Source organism: Elephantulus edwardii, unplaced genomic scaffold (assembly GCF_000299155.1).
Source record: "Elephantulus edwardii isolate Elephantulus edwardi_28Jun2011 unplaced genomic scaffold, EleEdw1.0 scaffold00109, whole genome shotgun sequence".
Lineage (NCBI taxonomy): Eukaryota > Metazoa > Chordata > Mammalia > Macroscelidea > Macroscelididae > Elephantulus > Elephantulus edwardii.
Window position 1 is genome coordinate 9,040,345 of NW_006399859.1, and position 19,575 is coordinate 9,059,919.

At 38.6% G+C, this 19,575-nt stretch overlaps 1 protein-coding gene across 3 annotated transcripts in view; it reads left to right on the plus strand.

Annotated features, from left to right (window-relative positions):
* Window positions 1–19,575, plus strand: part of SOX6 (SRY (sex determining region Y)-box 6) — a 704,108-nt gene that overhangs the window by 645,761 nt on the left and 38,772 nt on the right. For all 3 annotated transcript variants that reach the window (XM_006892046.1, XM_006892045.1, XM_006892047.1), the window contains one exon: window positions 10,843–10,951. In XM_006892046.1, coding sequence (XP_006892108.1) covers window positions 10,843–10,951 — 109 coding nt within the window. The remainder of the gene's footprint in view (window positions 1–10,842; window positions 10,952–19,575) is intronic.

Consider the following 19,575-nt stretch of genomic DNA (forward strand, 5'->3'; position numbering starts at 1 on the left):
TCAGAAAATAGCTTCATTACTGTTAAGCTTTTAGACATTTTTGTTGTTGTGATTGTTGTTGTCATCGTTGTTATATGCCTTTGAGTCGCTTGTGACTCATAGCGACCTCTGTGTACAGCAACAGCCCTAAACACTGCTCTATCCCTTGCCAATCTTACTGTCTCCAACATGCCTTTACATCCTCATTACCACAGTGACTGAATCAATCCATCTCACCAAGGATCTTTCTCTCCTGCTCTGTCCCTCCACCCTCCCAAGCATGATGTCCAGCTCCAAGGACTGCCTTACAACATGTTCAACGTATGTCAGACGAGGCTTCAGAATTCTTGCCTCCGAAGAGCAGCCTGGCTTCACCCTCTCCAGGATGAGCTTGTTTGTTCTCCTTGCAGTCAATGGTATATTCAATACTCTTCTCCAGCACCAACTCCATCAACTCTTCTTCTATCCTCCCTAGTCATTGTCCAGTTCTCTGATGCATAGCAATTAATTGCAAAGACCATGGCCTGTATCAGGCACACCTTAGTCTCCAGACTGACATCATAGCTTCTCAATACCTTGGAGAGAGATGTCTTTGACAGCATACTTTCCTAATGCAATTTGTCTTTTAGTTTCCTGACTAATGGTACCAAGAGTGTTGATTGTAGAGCCAAACAAACTGAAGCTGTCAACAATATCAATCTCTTCATCACCCATCATACTGCTGCCAATAGGCCCAGTGGTGAGAATATTTGTTTCTTTGATGTTGAGCTTCAATCCGTATTGAAGGCTGCAGTCCTTGATCCACCCCAGCAAGCACTTCAGGCCCTTCTTCCTCAGTTTCAGCAAGCTGGGTTTTATCATCTGCATAACACAGATTGTTGATGAGTCTTCTTCCAATTCTGATGCCAGACTTATTCTCATAGAGCCCAGCCTTCCGGATAATCTGTTCTACATATAAATTGAAAAGATAGGGAGTTAGGGCACATCCTTGATGCACACTCTTCCCAATTTTGAACCATGCACTGTTTCTTTGCTCTGTTGTTGACGACTGCCTCCTCGTCCAAGTTTAAGTTTCACATAAACACAATCAAGTGTTCTGGGATTCCCATTCTTCTCAGATTCAACCACAGTCTGTTGTGATCCACACAGTCAAATGCCTTTGCATAGTTAATGAAACACAAATAGACATTCCTCTGGTATTGTCTGCTTTCAGCCAATCTAGCCTGCACTTCAGGCAGTTCTCTTGATGTGCTTTTCCTGTCATTTTTTGGATAATCTTCAGCAGAATCTTGTTTGCACGTGATACCAATGATATTGTTTGATAATTCCCACACTCTGTTGGATTGCCTTTCTATGGAAGGGGAACAAATATAGATCTCTTCTAGTCAGTAGGACAGGTTGTTGTCTTCCAGATTTCTTGGCACAACTTGGTGAGCACGTCCAGGGCGGCTTCTGTTTGTTGAAATATGTCAGTCAATATGCCATCAATTTCTGGGGTCTTGTTTTTTGCCAATTCTTTCAGAGCAGTTTAAACTTCTTCCTTCATCACCACAGGCTCATGCTTATACATTGTTTCATGAAATTCTTCTGTGTCCACAAATTCCTTTTGGTACAATGACTTTGTATACTCTATCTTCTTTTAATGTTTCCTGGATCATTTAATGTTCTGCCCAAAGCATCCTTAAGTATTACAACTTGAGGTTTGAATTTGTTCTTCAGTTCCTTCAGCTTAAGAAATGCTGAGCAAGTTTGGCCCTTTTGATTTTCTGACTCCAGCTCCTTGCACATTTCTTTGTAATACTTTACTTTGTCTTCCCACACTGACCTCTGCCTTCTGTTCAACTCCTTAATATCTTGAGTTTTCCCCGCCTTTGCTTTGGCTTCTTAGTGCTCCAGTGCAAGATTTAGAGTTTCTTCTGACATCCATCTTGGTCTTTTCTTCCTCCTCTGTCTTTGTAATGACCTTTTGCAACATTAAATAATATCTCTAATAGAGCACTGGTGGCCTAGTGGCAAGAAGCTGCACTGCAATGTCAAAGGCACACAGAATCCACTGGCTGGCTGCTCTGTGGGAGAAGGATTGGCAGTCTCCTCTCATGCGATTAACTGCCTGTGAAAACCTCTGGAGGGTCAGCTGTGGGTCGGTTCTGACTCAACAGTATTCAGTGACTCATAACAATAGAGTTGGGTACTTTTATGATGTTGTTGTTGTTGTTAGCTGCATTGAGTCGAGTCGAAGTCATAGCGACCCTATGAACAAAAGATCTGAACCCTGTTCTATCTTGTGCCATCCTCACACTTCCTGACACACGTGAGCCCATTGCAGCAGTAACCCTGACAATCTTCTCCTTTGCTGACCCTCAACCTTTCCCAGCATCTTGTCCTTTTCAAAGGAACAGCCCCTCCTAGCAACTTGCCCAAAATATGTGAAGCAAAGCCTCATCATTATTGCCTCCAATGAGCACTCCAGCTGTACCTTCTCCAAGACATACCTGTTTGTTCTCTTCACCATCCATTGGATGTTCAGTGTTCTTCTCCAAAACAGCAGCTCAAAGGTGTCAGTTATTTTTCTGTCATCCTTATTTTTTTTCAGCTCTTGGATATATAGAAAGTAATCAGAAACACTATGGCCTGAATCAGATGCACCATAGCCTTCAAACTGACATCATTACTTCTCAATAATTTGGAAAGGTCCTCAACTGCAGATTTTCCCAGTGTAGTACATCTCCTTATTTCCTGACTGCTGTTGTTACCAGTCTATGCCAGGACATTTGGAGGATAGCCATCTAGCCAACAGATTGGTCCATATTTGTTCCCATTACTGAGAAAGGTAATCCAACTGAATGTGGAAACTTTTGAACAATATCATTAATGTCACATGCTAGCAAAATACTGCTTAAGATCATTTGAAATCAGCTAAAATCATATATAGCTAGGAAATTTCCAGAAATTCAAGCAAGATTTAGAAGAGGCCATCGCACCAGGGATATCATTGCTGATGTCAGATGGATCTTGGCTGAAAATAAAGAATACCAGAAGAATGTCTCTTTGTGCTTTATTGATTATGCAAAGGCATTCTGTAGATCATAACAAACTGTGGCTGACATTGAGGAGAATTGGAATCCCAGAGCACTTAATTGTGCTTACACAGAACCTGTACTTGGACCAGGAGGCTATTGTGCAAACAGAGCAGGGGAACACTGCATGGTTTAACTTAAGAAGGGAGTATGTCAGGGTTGTATTCTCTCTTCCCATACCTGTTCAAATTATCTGAGACAAATTTTCTGAGAAGCTTGACCCTATGAAGAGCAATGTGGCATTAAGATTGGAGGGAGACTCATCAATAACCTGCATTATGCAGATGACACAACCTTGCTTGCTAAGAGTAAGGAGGACTTGAAGCACTTGTTGCAAAAGCTCAAGGAATGCAGCCTGCAGCATGATTGCATCTCAGTGTCAAGGAAATGATGGATGGAGAGGAGATTGAAACTGTCAATAGCTTCATATTGTTTTATGAGATACCTTATTTTCCCCCCCAAAACATTCACACAGGCGGTTTTTGCCTCTACTTTACAAATGAAGAACTGAACTCAGAGCAGTCATATGCCAATTGAGTTGCAGAACTGTGATTCTAAATTCATCTCAAAACAAATTCCTCTGTAAATTTTAGTAAACTGATGAAAAGAATTTTTTTTAAACTTGCAGCACCTACTTTCTTTTGTAAAATTGATAGTATTATTTCCCTTGCATTATTTTTGTGATGATTATGTATTATTGGAAAAGACATTGTATATAGAATATGATCAGTGATACTCCTCTCTGCTCTTCTGCATTCAGATTGATTTGTGCTTTGTGGGCAAACACAGTGGGACAACTCAGGACTTAACGAATTTATGAGTCTTAGCACAATTCTTTTGTTAAGGATGTTTTAGAAACTAAGCAAATTAATAGTTTTAGCTGAGAAAATGTTATTTAACAATGAAGTTTAATAGTGAACTGCTTTTCTCCTAGTCAGAGTCTTTATTATCATGATTGCTGATGCTAGAACCATGAAAATGTCACTGTGAAAGTAAATCCTTGTGCCTCTAAAATAACTGCTTCCATGAAGAACTGCCCTTTTAAAAGTGGATCAAATTGACAGCAGCAACTCAAAGGACTAGATAACAACTTTAGGGGGCAATGTTTTTATGTTAATGGGGTAAGTACAGCATAGCAAAGGAGGGTGAGAATATTTGCCTAACTTGAAGAACACACTCAGTGTCCTTAAATTGTACATTAGATCCTGTTCTGGTACGTATATTCTCAACAACAGAGTTTTTGTTGATTGCCTCTGAGTCAAGAATGACTCATAGTGACCCTATGAACAAAAGGCCTGAAGCCTTTCTATAAATAAAGTTCATACAGTTTCTAGAGGCAGGTTGTTTAGGATGCCACTCCTGCTTCCAAAACAAAATAACATTTTTTTAAAAAGGGCTATTTAGTTGACTTTTTAATACCGTCTATGTTTTGATCCTTGATTAAAGTGCTAAATGTTTAGGAAAGAAGCAGCATAGCTTGTTAGGTCAATAAAAAGGAAACCCTGTGTAGGGTTAAGTGGGTTTGAGAATCACATTAAAGTGATTGTATATTAAATATGCCCCAAACAAGAAATCAAAGCAAATCTTCCAAAGAACCATAACAATATTTATTTCAACATTTTTCTTAATATTGTTCGGCTTTTTAAGAATTCTTTAAAAATTTATCTTGTTCTGGAAGTGAAGAATTGCATCCTCTTGTCAATGTCTTGTAAAGATTACATATAGCCACGTAGAAGAAGGATGGGCAGTCTCCTCCTGCATGATTTACTGTCCCTGAAAATCTTCTGAAGATTACAAAGTGCTATTGAGGAGTTTTAAGCAAGGAAGTAATGAAACATTTCATTTCAAAAATATTCAGTCAGGAGACTTCCCATCTTTGTCTGATGGAGCAGCTGGAAAATTGGAATTGCCACCTTCTCTGCTAGCAGATCACATAATGTACTATACCTCAAGAGCTTATGTTGTTGTGAAGACTAAGAATTCTGTAGATCATCATGATAGTAGAAATTATAGGAAAACTCAACTTTCCTTAAATAAGTTGGAATTGGTAAGCAAGAATGGAAAAGGAAGAATTTCCTAACATCCATAAAGAATAGAAAGTGAGCATGATCATTGTATAATTGTGGGAAGAGGGGTCACTGTTCATACTAAACATAGGCTGCATGATGCAAGAGTTGTAGGACATTGACTTTAAAAAGATGCAGGAGAAGCAATGTCTTAAAGGAGTTTGGGTGAAATGCAATAGAAAGTATGGAGCGGTGGAAAGTTTTACATCAGAGACATGAAGTGGAACTCTGAAAAGAGTGGAGTATGGAGGGGGGGTGGTCTAGAATCAGGCAAGCCAGATGAAAGGAGGCTGACACAGTCTAGGTAGGTGGGAAGGAAGGCATGTGTAGAATATTTGCTGGTTAGAAGTTTGGAAGAGAGTGGAAGGGAGAGACCAGTGCAAGAGATGCTGGAAAGGAGCTATCAGCAAGACTGAATGATTGACTAGTCAAAGAGAATCATGAGACACATTGTACTGACCACATGGTATTGATACTGACAGAGGTAAAAAGAGAATTTGGGTAAAGGGAAAGCTGGTTTTGCAGGAGAGGGAGAATTACTTTTAGTGTTAGGAATTAACGTATTTGTTGCTATTTCTCTTAGAAAATTTTGCTTTTGGATACGTTAAAACACAATTTGTATGGCTACAGTATTAATATTCCCTGCAAAATCCTTGTTATTGCAAACTTGAAAGAATGATAAACATCTTTAATATCAAGGGTATTCAAGGATTCAATAATATTGAAGGATACTGTGAAACAGAATGGCATATGAACTTTGGAAGCAAACCAATATAAAGTAAAAATTTTAAAACAAAGAATCATGTCAAAATCTTCATGCAAGAGCTTGTTGCTCTGTTAGGGTCGTCGCATCCACCATGACTCATAGTGACCCTGTGAACAACAGTTTAGATCCCTGCCCTACCCATTACCAGTCTCATGAGCTCTGCCATGTTTGCCCATTGCTGTAATCACTGTATCAGTCTCTTTCACTGACCGTCTACCATTCCCAGCCTGGTGTCTTTTACCAAGGATTGACCTCTTTTGGTAACATACCCAAAATATGTGAGAGAGAATTTCGCCATCCTTGTCTCTAAGGAGAACACTGGGTTGCCCTTCCTCAAAACCAAAAAAAAGATTTGTTTATTTTCCTCAAAAAAAAAAAAAAAAAGATTAGCTTATTCTTTTGGCCGTCCATGGTGTGCATTCAGTACTCTTCAATGTAGGAGATAACTGGTTTTAAATTCAAAATTATATGAGAATACAATTTTCTGATTACTATCTTCTTTCTAATATAAAGAGAATATTTGACAACTCGTTAATAACCTTTTTATTAAACATTTAGTTTTATTTAATAGCAGCAGTGTAGTCCTATTTACAATGTACTATAAATGTGTAAATACTAAGAGATAATTATCTTTTTTTAAACTCGTTTTAACAACAATGGAAGATAATGGCATTTCAGGTATGTAGCCCATGTCTGCTATAAATAGCCCATATTCAGACATTTCATTCAGAAATGAGCTTTTGAATAAAATTGGAAAAATACCTCTCATTAAAATTACTTCGAAAACATATCACATCATTGTCTAGTCATGTCTACTTAAATGAAATGTATTTATTTGTGAAGCAACAAAAAGAAAATCCCTTGCTGGGCCTGTATCATTTTCCACTTCAGTTGTAGAAAAGGGTGCCATGTTGAAATCATTTGAGGCATGAAACAGGCTGGTCAGTCTCTCTAATCGGGAAGGGAGGGTGCCTTATGCACCATTTCATTTCCTGTGTTGTTTTTCAGGAGATGGCTACAATCAGTCACCTTGCATATGGTTTGAAAAAGGCCTGTCTCACTGGCAAGCAAACTGTTATTTAAGTACACAATCCACTCTACTACTGAAACAGTTTTGCCAAACTTATCCAAGTATTCTCATATGCTTAAAGATGGTATAAATATCATTTATAGCTAGCAGTTTTCTTCAGACTATATGGAATGTCTTCCTGCTGCCTAATCTAAGTGTCCCAGTTTACATTATGGCCTTTACTGCCTCTGTTTGATGGAGTGATCAGTAAAAATTTAATGACACTATAAAATAATAAAAATGTCATTAATTTACCACGGATCTCGGATGCAGTGGTTGTAAAGTTACATTAATAAACAGAATATTTTTTACAACAAAAAGCATTGTTACGTGGGAACGTATAAATAACACACATAAATTTAAGAGCAATTTTACTGTTAGCACACACATTATTATGGAATAGCCAATAAGTGTATAAAACATAGTATATAAAATTTTATTAAAATATACTGTGCACATCAAAAATTCAGCTTTTATCTAAGTGCAAAGAAAAGCCATTATTGTGTGCTTACTGTTTCATTGCTGTTCTTTTTCCAGATCACAATTTTACATTTGTTGCCAGTAAGAGGGAGTTGATTTTTCTTCCCACTGGATGAAAACAAGCCTCTTCTCTTTTAGTTACCCAGACCTATTCTCTCCCTCCACCGATGCAGTGACAAATTGATCATTCTTGCCATGGTAGGGAGAGAAAAGTTGCTAATTTAATGCAAAGTTAAAAATAATGCCTGAGGAGTTGAATGGTTTGTTCAGTGACTCTGGAAATCAGGGATAATGATGTAGCAGTCTATCTGTCATCACTGAAGCTGCCCCATCCCTGACTCTGATAATATGTGAAGATGATGGATGCCACCATCTTGTGGCTTGTAACATTTAACATTCATCAGCTCTCACTAAAGGGGGCTTTATCATTTAAATATCTTTATTTAATATGCAACATCTCCCTCATACATCATCATTTCAAAGCACTTACAGAGCCAACCATCCTACAACACAGCAGAGCTGACTTTCATTTTTTCCACTAACTTTTGTTGCATGTGTGTTTGTAATTGACAGTGTGTTAGTAAGTGTCGATCACTTGCTGCATGCGAAATGTTCACTACCAACATAACAACTGGAAGATTGGGAGATTTTCAGGGTGCAAGGGTTAGGATTCAGGTAGCACTTGAGGTATTTTCATCTCTCTTCAGAATAACTTACTGAAGTATGTAAATTCTGAGAGTTATTTCAAGTGTGTAGCAGACTTTCGAGTGAAGAACTTGCCACCCACAGTCCCATATGGGGACATCCCCACTTTCAGTGGTGGCCTGAAGTAGAAACCTCCTAGAATTCTGTCCCGTGTCCACATCCTGTATTTATTGAGTTCATATTCGACCTCACTGGTGAAATCTTTGCTTAGCTCAGCTGTCCAGAGCTAACTTGTACACATCAGACCCTCTTATCTTATGGTTATGTGGCTGGCAAATAAGTATTCTGAGGTATTCTTTGAAGCAAAGAAGGAAATCTTCTGGGAGAGTAGGTGAAAGTTTCTATGAAAGGGCATAGCTTTGTAGGGCCGTTCTTTAATCTCAAACACAAGTGCTTAATATTATCACATTTAAAATGCAGTCTACTGCCCAAAACAATTTTTATCATTGATTTATTTTCTGCCTATTTAACAAGTGTTTCATGGGATATTCTGCCTTCACTTCAACTCTGTCAAAATATTGATATTTTATAGGGAACGTATCTCTGCAGAAGAATTTTTTTTCAATGAAGTCAAAGAAAATGCATGACTTCAAAGACACTGTGAATGTGTTGTTGAATGTTCTGAATGTTTCTTGTTATGATTAAAAACAAGCTGATACTACTGAATTGTGAGTGCACTTCATTTTTTATAAAAGAAAAGATATTATCATCATGTAAGCTTTGTTGTCTTAGGATTTTACAAACCATGGCATGTAATTTTCCCTCTTTTTCTTCCTTGTCAAAATATTGATATTCTTTCAGGAACTTTATTTATTTATTTTTTTTAACTGAGAATATTTTCCAGTAAAATCAAAGAGAATGAATGACTAGAAAGATACTTGAAATATGCATATTGATAGGTAGCACGGTCTGTTGATTTTCAGAAAAAGTTGTTTTCCCCCCATGAAAATACAGTGAAAGGTTCTTCCAAGAAGATTGCAGGTGTCACATCAAAACTCCTTTTGCATTTAACATCACCAAAGCATTCACATGCAAATATTTGAAATGTGAAACAATGTGATAAAACAAAGGTTGAATATTTTGCTTTCCCTGATACTACTCCCTCTTCACTTTCATTCTCTTCCTTTACATCATGACAACGGAAAGTGCTACTTGAAAGTAGAAATGGGCTGATTAAAAGCAGCTGTCCTCCCCCTCAGACAATATGCGAAACTCCCACATGGCTTGTGGTTGCTTTTTGTTGTGTCCTGCATCTGGGTTAATTTGTTCTTGTGCAGCCGTGTTTTCACATAAGAAGCTATTGGGGAAACCATGCCTAATTTGATTTTTATTTTCATTCCGTTTTTCTGAAAGTGTCCTATTTCTGAGATTTTCCCCCCTCCCACAAACTGCTATTGTGACAAGTTAGTATTACCCAGTTGGGGAAATTTGTGATTATACTTTTGTTTCAAATCTCTCATAGAGATGGTGCAAGATTAAAGTAAGGCTTATGCAGTGTTTTCTTCCAGCACAGATTCCAATATATACCATAATGAAGGGGAACTGGAAGACTTCCTGCACAATTTGACTGATGGGAATTAATTATAGAAATATAATGATATTCAAAAATAATCATATTAGAAAGCACAAATGTAGGGAAACTGTATAAATGAGGCACAGCCTCTATCAAGTAATTGTATGTTTGCTCTTTAAGAATATTTCCAAGTTTCTAAACATCTTACAGAACACTCACAGTGTTCCATCTGATGCCGAACATGCTCAGTACAGAACTAGGTCATTGAACAATAGACGGAACAGCAAGCAGCACTCTACTGCTGCATAATGCATTAAGTATAACATGCAGAAACCATTCCCCGAGCTGGAAGCTGCTATTTCATGTCTGCACATTCAAGCTGACATGACATTTAATATTGTTTCATAGTAATGAACAACAAGGTTTCATTCATTCATAAGCACAACACAAAGCCAAGTTTGAGCCTGGAGAGTAGCACGGAGTCAAGAGGGGGGGAAAGTGTTGTGTTTCTGCAGACAAGAACGCTATATGAAGGATGGCCAATGAGACCTCTGCTGCTGATCCAGAGGGCTGCAAGGGAGCATTCATTGTGATGCTTCGGACTCCTGTTGCTAGAAAAACTGCTTTTCAGGATTTCTCCTATAGCGACAGGAATATTCAACTTTCCTAATTTGTGTAAAGGCCTCCTTTTCAGTTCCCAGGAAGTCACAGGTGAAACTTCTAGGCAAAATAATAGTATCGCTATGATATCGTCTAGTCATGCTGCTTTGAAATATTGTCCTTGGAATCTCCTAGTTTCTGTTTTTTAAGTGGGAATACTTCAAAGCCTATTCAGTTTTAGCAGTGTATTTTAATATAAAATGCTCCTTAAATTAAGTTTGTCACTTTTGTCTTAGAACTCTTGACTACTTTCCTCCTGGATTACTGGAGACAGTCCATGGTGCACACGATGTATGGTATAACTCTGGCAGGCTTCCTGTCACAGGTCTCCTCCCATCCCAGGTACTATAGTTTAGATGTTGTTGGTACTGCCAGCATCACAATCAAGTTCTATTGGAATCATCTAGGATGACTTGCCAAGTCAGAAATTCAAATCCAAGCCTTGGCCATAAAACAAGATAAGAATAGAAAGAAAAGGTAGCTACTCTGGAAGCTGAAATAAACCTTGTGATTATTCTTTCCTCTAGGAAAGAACACGCTTTGAGAATTTGGGGCCCCAGTTAACAGGGAAGTCAAGTGAAGATGGAAAGCTGGGCCCAGGTGTCATCGACCTTACTCGGCCAGAAGATGCAGAGGGTGAGTGGCTTTCCCATAACTCTTTTCTGCTGCCCTGTGTGTTTCCAAAGGTGTGTCTGACTCAAGTGTGAAACTTAAGGCCTTTCTTTGATGACATCAACTAGATACTTGAAGCAAAGCAGAGGAAATGTTTGTCTCTATTATTTGTTACAGTTGAGGCCTTCGACAAGAATCTGTAGTACAGAGAACTGGCAATCTGAGTACTTCAGCAAAGTCATTTTAAAGTTTTAAAATAAAATTTCAGTGAATAAAATTAATAAAATTCTGTTTTATCTGCCTCACTGCATTCATCCTTAAAAAAAAAAAAAAAAAGAAAGCAAAGGAGGTTGTTTGGAAACAAAACAAAACAACACAGCCCAAAACTTTAACCATTTGGGAAAATAAAAAGTTATACTTTAAAGCTGATTTTTTAAAAAACTCATAATTGCTTGGAATAGACTGGACCAGCCTGTACCTAGACACTGAGCATTACTGAAGTCTTGAAAGTCTGGGTCGAAAAGACCAGCTCTACTCTCAGAATGTTCACCCACAGCACCATCAATGCCCGTCTGCTCCTCTTCCCTTTTTGTTTGTTTGTTTTAAATGCACAAGCAGCAAATCAGCAGAAATTGCTCCCCAGAGGCGGGGTACAATTTATGAGTTAGGTCAGCACTTCAGTAGTAATGTTGCCTGGTTATTTACTGTGTCATCATCACAGGGTTGGGACTGGTTTTCCCGTTAGCTGTTTTTTTTTTTTTGGCAAAATCCCTCCTAGCAGTCAGGAAAGATTAATTTGTTCTCTTTAGAGTAACACAATACTTCACCCATCTCAGGTCCCAAGCTGAAGTCCTTTAGCTGGAGGAGAAGAATCTTACTAGTATCCCTATTACCAGCAGGATTTCTTCCAGGACCCTAATCCCTTGAAAACACACAAAGACATCTCAGAGCACATTTAAATTGGGCATGGCTGCTGGTGATAGCTTGGGGCAATCCCAGGCAGTTCAGAAATCCCAGGCATGAACACTAAGAGATAGGTAGTAACAGACGTGAAGAAGCATTTCAGGGAGTTCCCAGAAGTAGACTTTTCATACCAGCACAAGAGACTAATGTTTGGTGCTAGTCCTGGGGACAAGGTGTTAAAATAAATTCTGATAGGCCTATGCCAGGTACCCATGTGAGAGAGATACAGGAGAAAGAGAGGTGGAGGGGTGGAGGTGGGAAGGAGAAGAGAAAGAGGAAGGAAAGGAGGGATAATGAGGAGTTAAAATTGGAAACTGTCTGCAGAGCACACTAACATTTTTCATGAGCACTTAGAAATGCAAGCTTTTCTACTAACAAGGCTTGTAGCTCCTTGGCCTAGAGCGTTCAAACAACGGAGTGTGGATAGTTAACCATCTGACAGCAACACCAACTATGGCTTCGTGTGGAAACTATGGTTTGTGTGGAAGTGTCTCAGGTCTTGGCTCATTTTAATTTTATTGGATGATTATACTTCAAAGTACCTAAGCCCTAGAACCACCACTTTTTGAAAGGATTTTATTGATTCATTGGATCATAATCTAGGTGCTAGGGAATTCTTTCACCTTACTAAAAGTCTAACAAGGTCCTAACAGAGTTCTCTTAAACTGACATTTGCCATTTTCACTTGGGTTTTTAAACTGTGTGTTGTTGTTGTTGTTGAGTTGCCTCTTAGTAATGCTGAGATGTCATCTGGTTATTGTCAGGTACTGTCCAGCCTATTGGGCTCTGAATGACTCTATACAACAGACTGGCACCCTGTGCAGTCTGCTGCCGTCCTCACAGTCTCTGATGTGCTGAGCCCCTTATTGCTTCACTGTGCAAATCTGTGTAGTAGGTTAAAAACTATGGTCAGAGTTACTAACCATTATGAAAGGGAGAAAAAAGAAGAAATCACAACTGTAGAGAAACATATGTGTAGAAATATGCAAAATCCAGATGTCTCGATTTTGAGAAATAATCATTTTCTTGGAGGTTGGATTTGCTTATTTGGTTAGCAAGCCTTCATTAGGTACTAAATAGGTCAGAAAATACCTTTATATATGCACTTTTCCGTCTAAAATATATGAAATTCAAAGAATCAAGTAGTATTTATTCCATTTTACATAGGAGAAAATTGAGATTAAAAGTCATTAGACGGAGATGAGATTGACCCCAGGCAGGTGGAACTAGAACCTCAGCTCTCTAACACGGTGCTTTACCCACTCTTTAGTACACATGTACACATAAATATTTGGTGCCTTTGTTTTTCTGAGCAAACTCCTTGTGACCTTCCTCAGTATGGCCCATTTCCTCTCCCCTAAATATAGCAAGTCATACCATACACCAGCTCTCGTGTTACTCTGTCACACTTAGCCGTGATGCCTGATGAGTGTAACAGTAGAAGGGCTGTAGTGGCCCAGGAGCTTAAGGAGCGTGTGAAAACCTCCCTTCAGAAGCTTGCCCAGTGATGCCATTGAGACCTCATGTGCTTTTGGGGCACTGTGAGTTCATGAATGGAGTCAGGTTACTGGCTTTAATACTGACAAGAAGCTCAGTGCTTTTGTGAGGGCTGCTGGGATGGGGAGATGGCTTCTGCTGAGTGGAAGCTATTTCCTGGTGACTGTTCAAATTTGAGTGGATTGCAAAGCTCTCTGGAATTACAGTTTATATTAAAGTTAGAGGATATAACAGGCACACATAATACTTTCTCCATTTTGATCCTTCATATTTTCCTTAAAAGGGAGGTTTATGGAGGAAAGTATTGGAGGACCTAAAAAACCAGAAAAACAAACAAACAAACAAACAAACATGAAAACATTAATTCAGTTGTGCATGATCCAGAAAATATTTATTGAGTATCTTCTATGTACCAGTTACTGAGTATACCATGAGAAACAAAATGAGGATGTCCTTCACCTCTTGGAGCAGTCTTGTGAGTTGTGAGAGAAGGAAAGAAATTAAAAGGTAAATAAATACATAGTATTACTGAGGAAAATATTGTGAAGATCAGACTGCATCTCCTCTTTGTGCACATACGATCCAGAGCATGGCCTAATAGGAAACTTTAATTGACAGATAAAGTCTGTAGCTCTAGTACGTACGTGATACCTCCGTGATACTCCATGATTCTATTGTGGCTTTGGAAAGGCAGTTTTAAGGGCCTCTGTCTTCCTCTACATCTACCCTATCTTCTCTGAAGCTTCTACAGTAATGATTCAGTCTAGAAGATGAGGCCCAGTGTCAGTCAGACTTCTTAAGAAAGTGTATGTCAGTACTAACCATGACAAGACCTGCTTCACAGCCCTGGGCATGGAGGCAGTGCAGGAAAGGTCACCAGAAGAGGCAGCTGTGCGTGTGTATTAACCACTCATCAAAATCAAATGACAAAACCATAAGCAAGGAAAACAGAAATTAAAAATATAAAAGGCAAATGCCTTCAAAATTTTATTTTTAAAGTCCAGCTGTTATTTGGCTTGAATGTGACAAGACAGCATTTCTTGTTCACCATGATATTTATAAAACTACAAATTCACTAGTATTGAAGACTTAGGAAACATGTTTAAGGTCTTGTTTTACTTTGAAGCAGTTGAAAGCTTAATATACAAATATACATTGCATACCCAAAATTTGTTAGCTCCTACATAAGGAAGAGAAGACTAGGTTACTTCTGTCTGTCATCATGCATTAAGAATTAAGATCAGCTGTTTAACTTTTTTGAACTTGTCTTATAACATTTCCCCCCTTCTTCATCTGCTTACTAAACCAAACTACTTACCATCAAGTTGATTCTGTCATACAGCAATCCTATAGGAGAGAGTAGAACTATCCAGAGAGTTTCTAAAGCTGTAAATCTTTACCACATCAGACTGCCATGTGTCTCTCACCAAGCAACCAGTGGATTTGAACTGCTTACCTTTCCGTTAGTGGGGTTCCTTCTAAATCTTCTGAGGAAAGAGTAATTCTTAGCCCAATTCTCCCAATGTCAAAGTTGCCTTAATATAATAGCATAGTATAATATGTACACAGCATAATAGGCAACCTTGACATTGGGAGAAACAGGATAATTAAAGAGGGTAATCATAGTTTACTAGTACTATTCTTGCTTTCCTTTTTTTAAAAATTAATTTTAATGAAAATTTTCAGAGACTTAGGGTTTCCAGTCATTTATTGTTGCACTTTTCTCCCTCCTCACTTCCTCCCCCAATTCACTTTTCTCCTTGAAAAGAAAGAAAAACTCTTTCATTGTTATGCAATCCCTCCTCCCAAGTCCATTCCACTATGTAGCCTTCATTCTGGGATTCTGTAATGACAAGAGACTTGGATTCAATTTCCAACCAATGCACAACCATCACTCATGTATCGTATCAGTAGAGGCTTTCATGTTGCTGTGATGTGAAACAGGTGTTAGTAGAGCTTCCAAATGGAAATATATTAAGAGTAAAGACCTAGTGTTACTTAAGAATATCAATAACAACCCTATTGATAACATCGGTCTGATTTGTAATCAGTCATAGAATTGGTGCAAGTTTGTTCCATCGTACACAGGGTCACCTTGACCAGAGGGTTGACTGCATGTCAGCTAACAACAGTGTAATAGAGAAAGCTCTGGCCCAGTGGTTGCTAGATTTGGATACATGTTCATTTACTAAGTGACTAATGCCTCTAGGCTTGTTTCTACATTTTTTTAAGAAAGTATGTTGGATTTGATTATCTCTAAGAACCCTTCCAAATAGGATTATAATTAGTGTCTTCATAAATAAAACACAGGGTGTTTTAGGCCAAACTTTTGGACCCTAGATTGGAACTATAATGATGTACTATCCTCTGTGTATTAAAATTTTGCATTGATTTGAACGGAAATGGATATGTGCACCAAGAATAAACCCTTTTAGGACTCTCAGTCTCAGATTCTCAGATTTGCTTAGAAGGGTTTTATGGATTCATACAGAATTTGTGACTTGGATACCAGCCAAGATGGCCTTACCCTTCTGAAAGCTTCTTTTTTTCTTTTTTTAAAACTTCTGATTGCTTCTATATTTTATGTCTCAAGATAACTTTATTATTGTCAGCTTAAGATCTCTGTTTATGAACATATCACCCAGACTCCAATTTTTCTTCTTTTCTCTTAAAATGTACCATTTATTATGAATGCCTCCTTTTAAAAATTCTGTTTATCCTTGGATTCATACTCTGGGAAACTTAGGAGCTTTTCTCATTCCTCTTCCCCTCCTTAAGAGAATCCTTTTTGCTGCTAGAAAAGGAAGATTGACTCAGATGATACACAAGTCATTAAAAACAGCAGAGGCAAGCTGTAGCATAGTCTGGGAAGGGATTTAAGAGCTATAACTACTTATACTGTGGAATGTGAAGGTCAATAGTTCAAACCCATAAGAATTCAGTTCTATACATTGCATCACTTGGATTCTCAGAATTGGAATAAAGGAGCAATGCCATCAAATTTACAATTTCAACAACAACAAAAATATCCTTTCTCAAATCCCTGACAAATAGATCTATTAAAAAAAAAATAGCCAGCCCATTTTTGTCCACTTAATTCGGACTCACAGCCACTGTACATGACAGAGTAGGGCTGTTGCATAGGATTTCTAAGGCTGACGTCTTTATAGAAGTATCTTCCACAACATGCCTAAAATAACAAACAAAAAAAAAAACCCAAAATTTAAATATAAACAATTTTTTAAATTTTATTTTATTAATTTTAATGAACATGTACAGAGATCGTGGATTTCCATTCATTCATTGTTGCACTTTTCTCCCTGCCCACCTCTCCTCCCCAGTTCACTCTTCTCCTTGAAAAGTAAAAGAAAAATCCTTTCATTGATATACAATCCCCCCTCCCCACCCGCAACCTCCCCATCACACCAAGTACACTCCACTGTGCAGCCTTAATTCTGGACTCTTGTGATAACCATAATACCCTATCATATATCACTTTTAAATTGTTCTCTCCCTCATCTCTTTCAATGCAGTCTACATAATTTATCCAGATAAACATTTTTTTTAATCTCACAAACCATACCCCATACCACACCAAAAAATACACAAAAATCTCACTGCTGTTGAGTCCAAACCAACTTATAACTGACCCTCTGTCAGAGTTCTGAGGCCGTAAATCCCACTGTAGGAGATAATCCATCCATATTCCCATGATTTGGATTTGAACTGCCAGTCACAGCTTCCTGTGGACTAGTCACCTGAGCTACTGGGCTTAATAGCCAACTTTTGGTTCGTGGTAGACTGCTTAGACACCCCACCACAAGAGTTCCTTTCATTTTTGTTCAACTTAACTTACTGCCATTGGGTTGGAGCTAACTCACAGCTGATGCTCTAGCAGATTCTCGGAGGCCGTAAATGCCTTGTAAGATTTTCTAGCTTTCTCCCTCAGACCACTGGTAGATTTGAACTGCTAGCTAGCAGTGCCGTTGGGTTAGTAGCACAACTACCTATGGAGTAAGCCATCAGAGCTCCCAATCATTTCTCTTAGAATCATTTCTCTTAGAATCATTTCTATTAGAATGCCTCTTATACTAGAATGATAGAAATCTACTTCTTGAGGAGTACATTATAATACTTAGTTCTTTGTTGTTGATGTTGCTGTTGTGTTCTATACAGTCAGAACCAACCCGTCACAGGGTTTTCAGAGGCAGTTAAACTCATGGGAGAAGATTGCCTATCCTTCTCCCAAGGAGTGGCTGGTGGCCTTGAACTGTGTGCCTTCAGGATTGCAGCAGAGCTTCTTGCCACTAGGCCACCAGAGCTCCGTTTATCTCTGCTTCCTTATAACATCTGTTCATTAGTTTTAGTGTGACTTGACCCCAACAAAGCAACCCATTTCTTTTCATGATACCCTTTCAAATATTAGTTCTAATGTGACTTCTTGACTCCAACAGAATAAATCTTACATTTCTCTCCATGACGCCCTTTCTAATATTTGTTCAAGGCCTATCCCAGGCTGCTAAAAGGAAGACTGGCAATTAGAACCTATGGGGGAAAGATGTGGTAACCTGCTTCCTTAAAGATTTATAGATTGGAAACTCTGTTGGACAATTCTATAGGGTGACTCAAGGGTTCAAGCAAACAAAAAGCCCCAAATCGCCCCCAAAAAAATACAAACAAAAACACTCCACTATTAATAAGTCAGTTCTAATTCACAGTAACCCTACACATATATCTAAGGCTGTAAATCTTTGCAGGCAGAGACTACTCATCTTTCTCCCAAGCAGCAGCCAGTGTTTTCAAACCCTTGACCTTTAAGTTAGCAGCCCAACACATTGCACACCATGCCACCAGGGCTTCTCAAATTGTAGTTATTACACCAATGCAAGTTATTTTCCCTCTCTGAATTTTCTCATTTGTAAATGAGGATGTTGATCTATGTGGTTTCTAGTTGACAATTTAACTTGCTAATTTCATTGCCATGCAATTTAGATAAACTCCCTTGGAGTCTCCCCAGCACCTAACAACAATAGCACCACCTTGGAGTCAAGAAACTTGTTGCACAGCTTAAGGCACTTAGCTATTAACCAACATGTTGACGTTTTGAAACTGCCAGCCACTTCGTGGGGTAAAAATGAGGCAGTTGGCTTCCATAAACACTTAGATTGTTGGAAACCCTGTAGGATAGTTCTATGGTCCTACTGCGCTGCAGTCAGAATTAACTTGATGCCAGTGAATAATCTTGAAGTCCATTTGAATGGAAAAAATACCAATATTAAGAGAACATGTTGTTTTTATAATAAATATTGGTGGTATAAAAATATTCCAGAGATGAGATGCATTTGCCCAAGAAAGATCCTACTACTAAAGCTTATCCTGGTAATCAAAAATGGAGAAGTACTTTTTTTTTAAAGGCTCAGATAAATCTGAGGATAATGTTAACCAGAGCTGTGCTGTGACTTTATGAGTTTGACTTCCCACCGCTGCCTGCAGCAATGTGTCCAGGCATCTCAGAAAAATAAGTAGGCAAGCAGTCTCTATACAATAGCAGGCTGGTGTCCGAGGCCAGAAGAGGCAGTTGGTGAGGCCCAGGACGTGCTCAAGGCTGAGTAACAGTCATACAGGCTGAGAGAAGCAGAATTCACAAAGCCCTTGGCTCTGTTGTATGAGTATCACAAAAATGTGTTTTACTGTGGATATAAACAGTTTTAGAGGATCCTGTGCACCAGTTTATATCAGTACTATATATAAAGTGCAGCTCTCTTAAACAAGCAAATAAACTTCTCTTAAAGAAATATATTTGCTGTATCTTAAAAGCTCCCAAATAACTTTTAATGTTGGGAGAAAACAATTTCCATTGAACCCTTCAAGTGATGGATAGTCCTGATGGGGCAAGAGAGTGAAATGTCAAGATTCTTGTATCATTCCATCCTCTAATGTTCCATAAAGCGAACTCAACCTGTTTCATAGTAGCTCAAGCTAAGAAAGCCATATCAAAGGTCCAGCCTCCCTTTATTGGAATTGTTGTTGTTTTGTTAGGTGCCGTTGAGTCACACAGCACTCTGTGAACAACAGATCTGAACCCTGTTCTATCCGTTGCCATCCTCACACTTCCTGACACACAGATAGTGGCAGTTACCATGTCAGTCAACTTGGTTGAGTGTCTTCCTCTCTTTAGCCAACCCTCC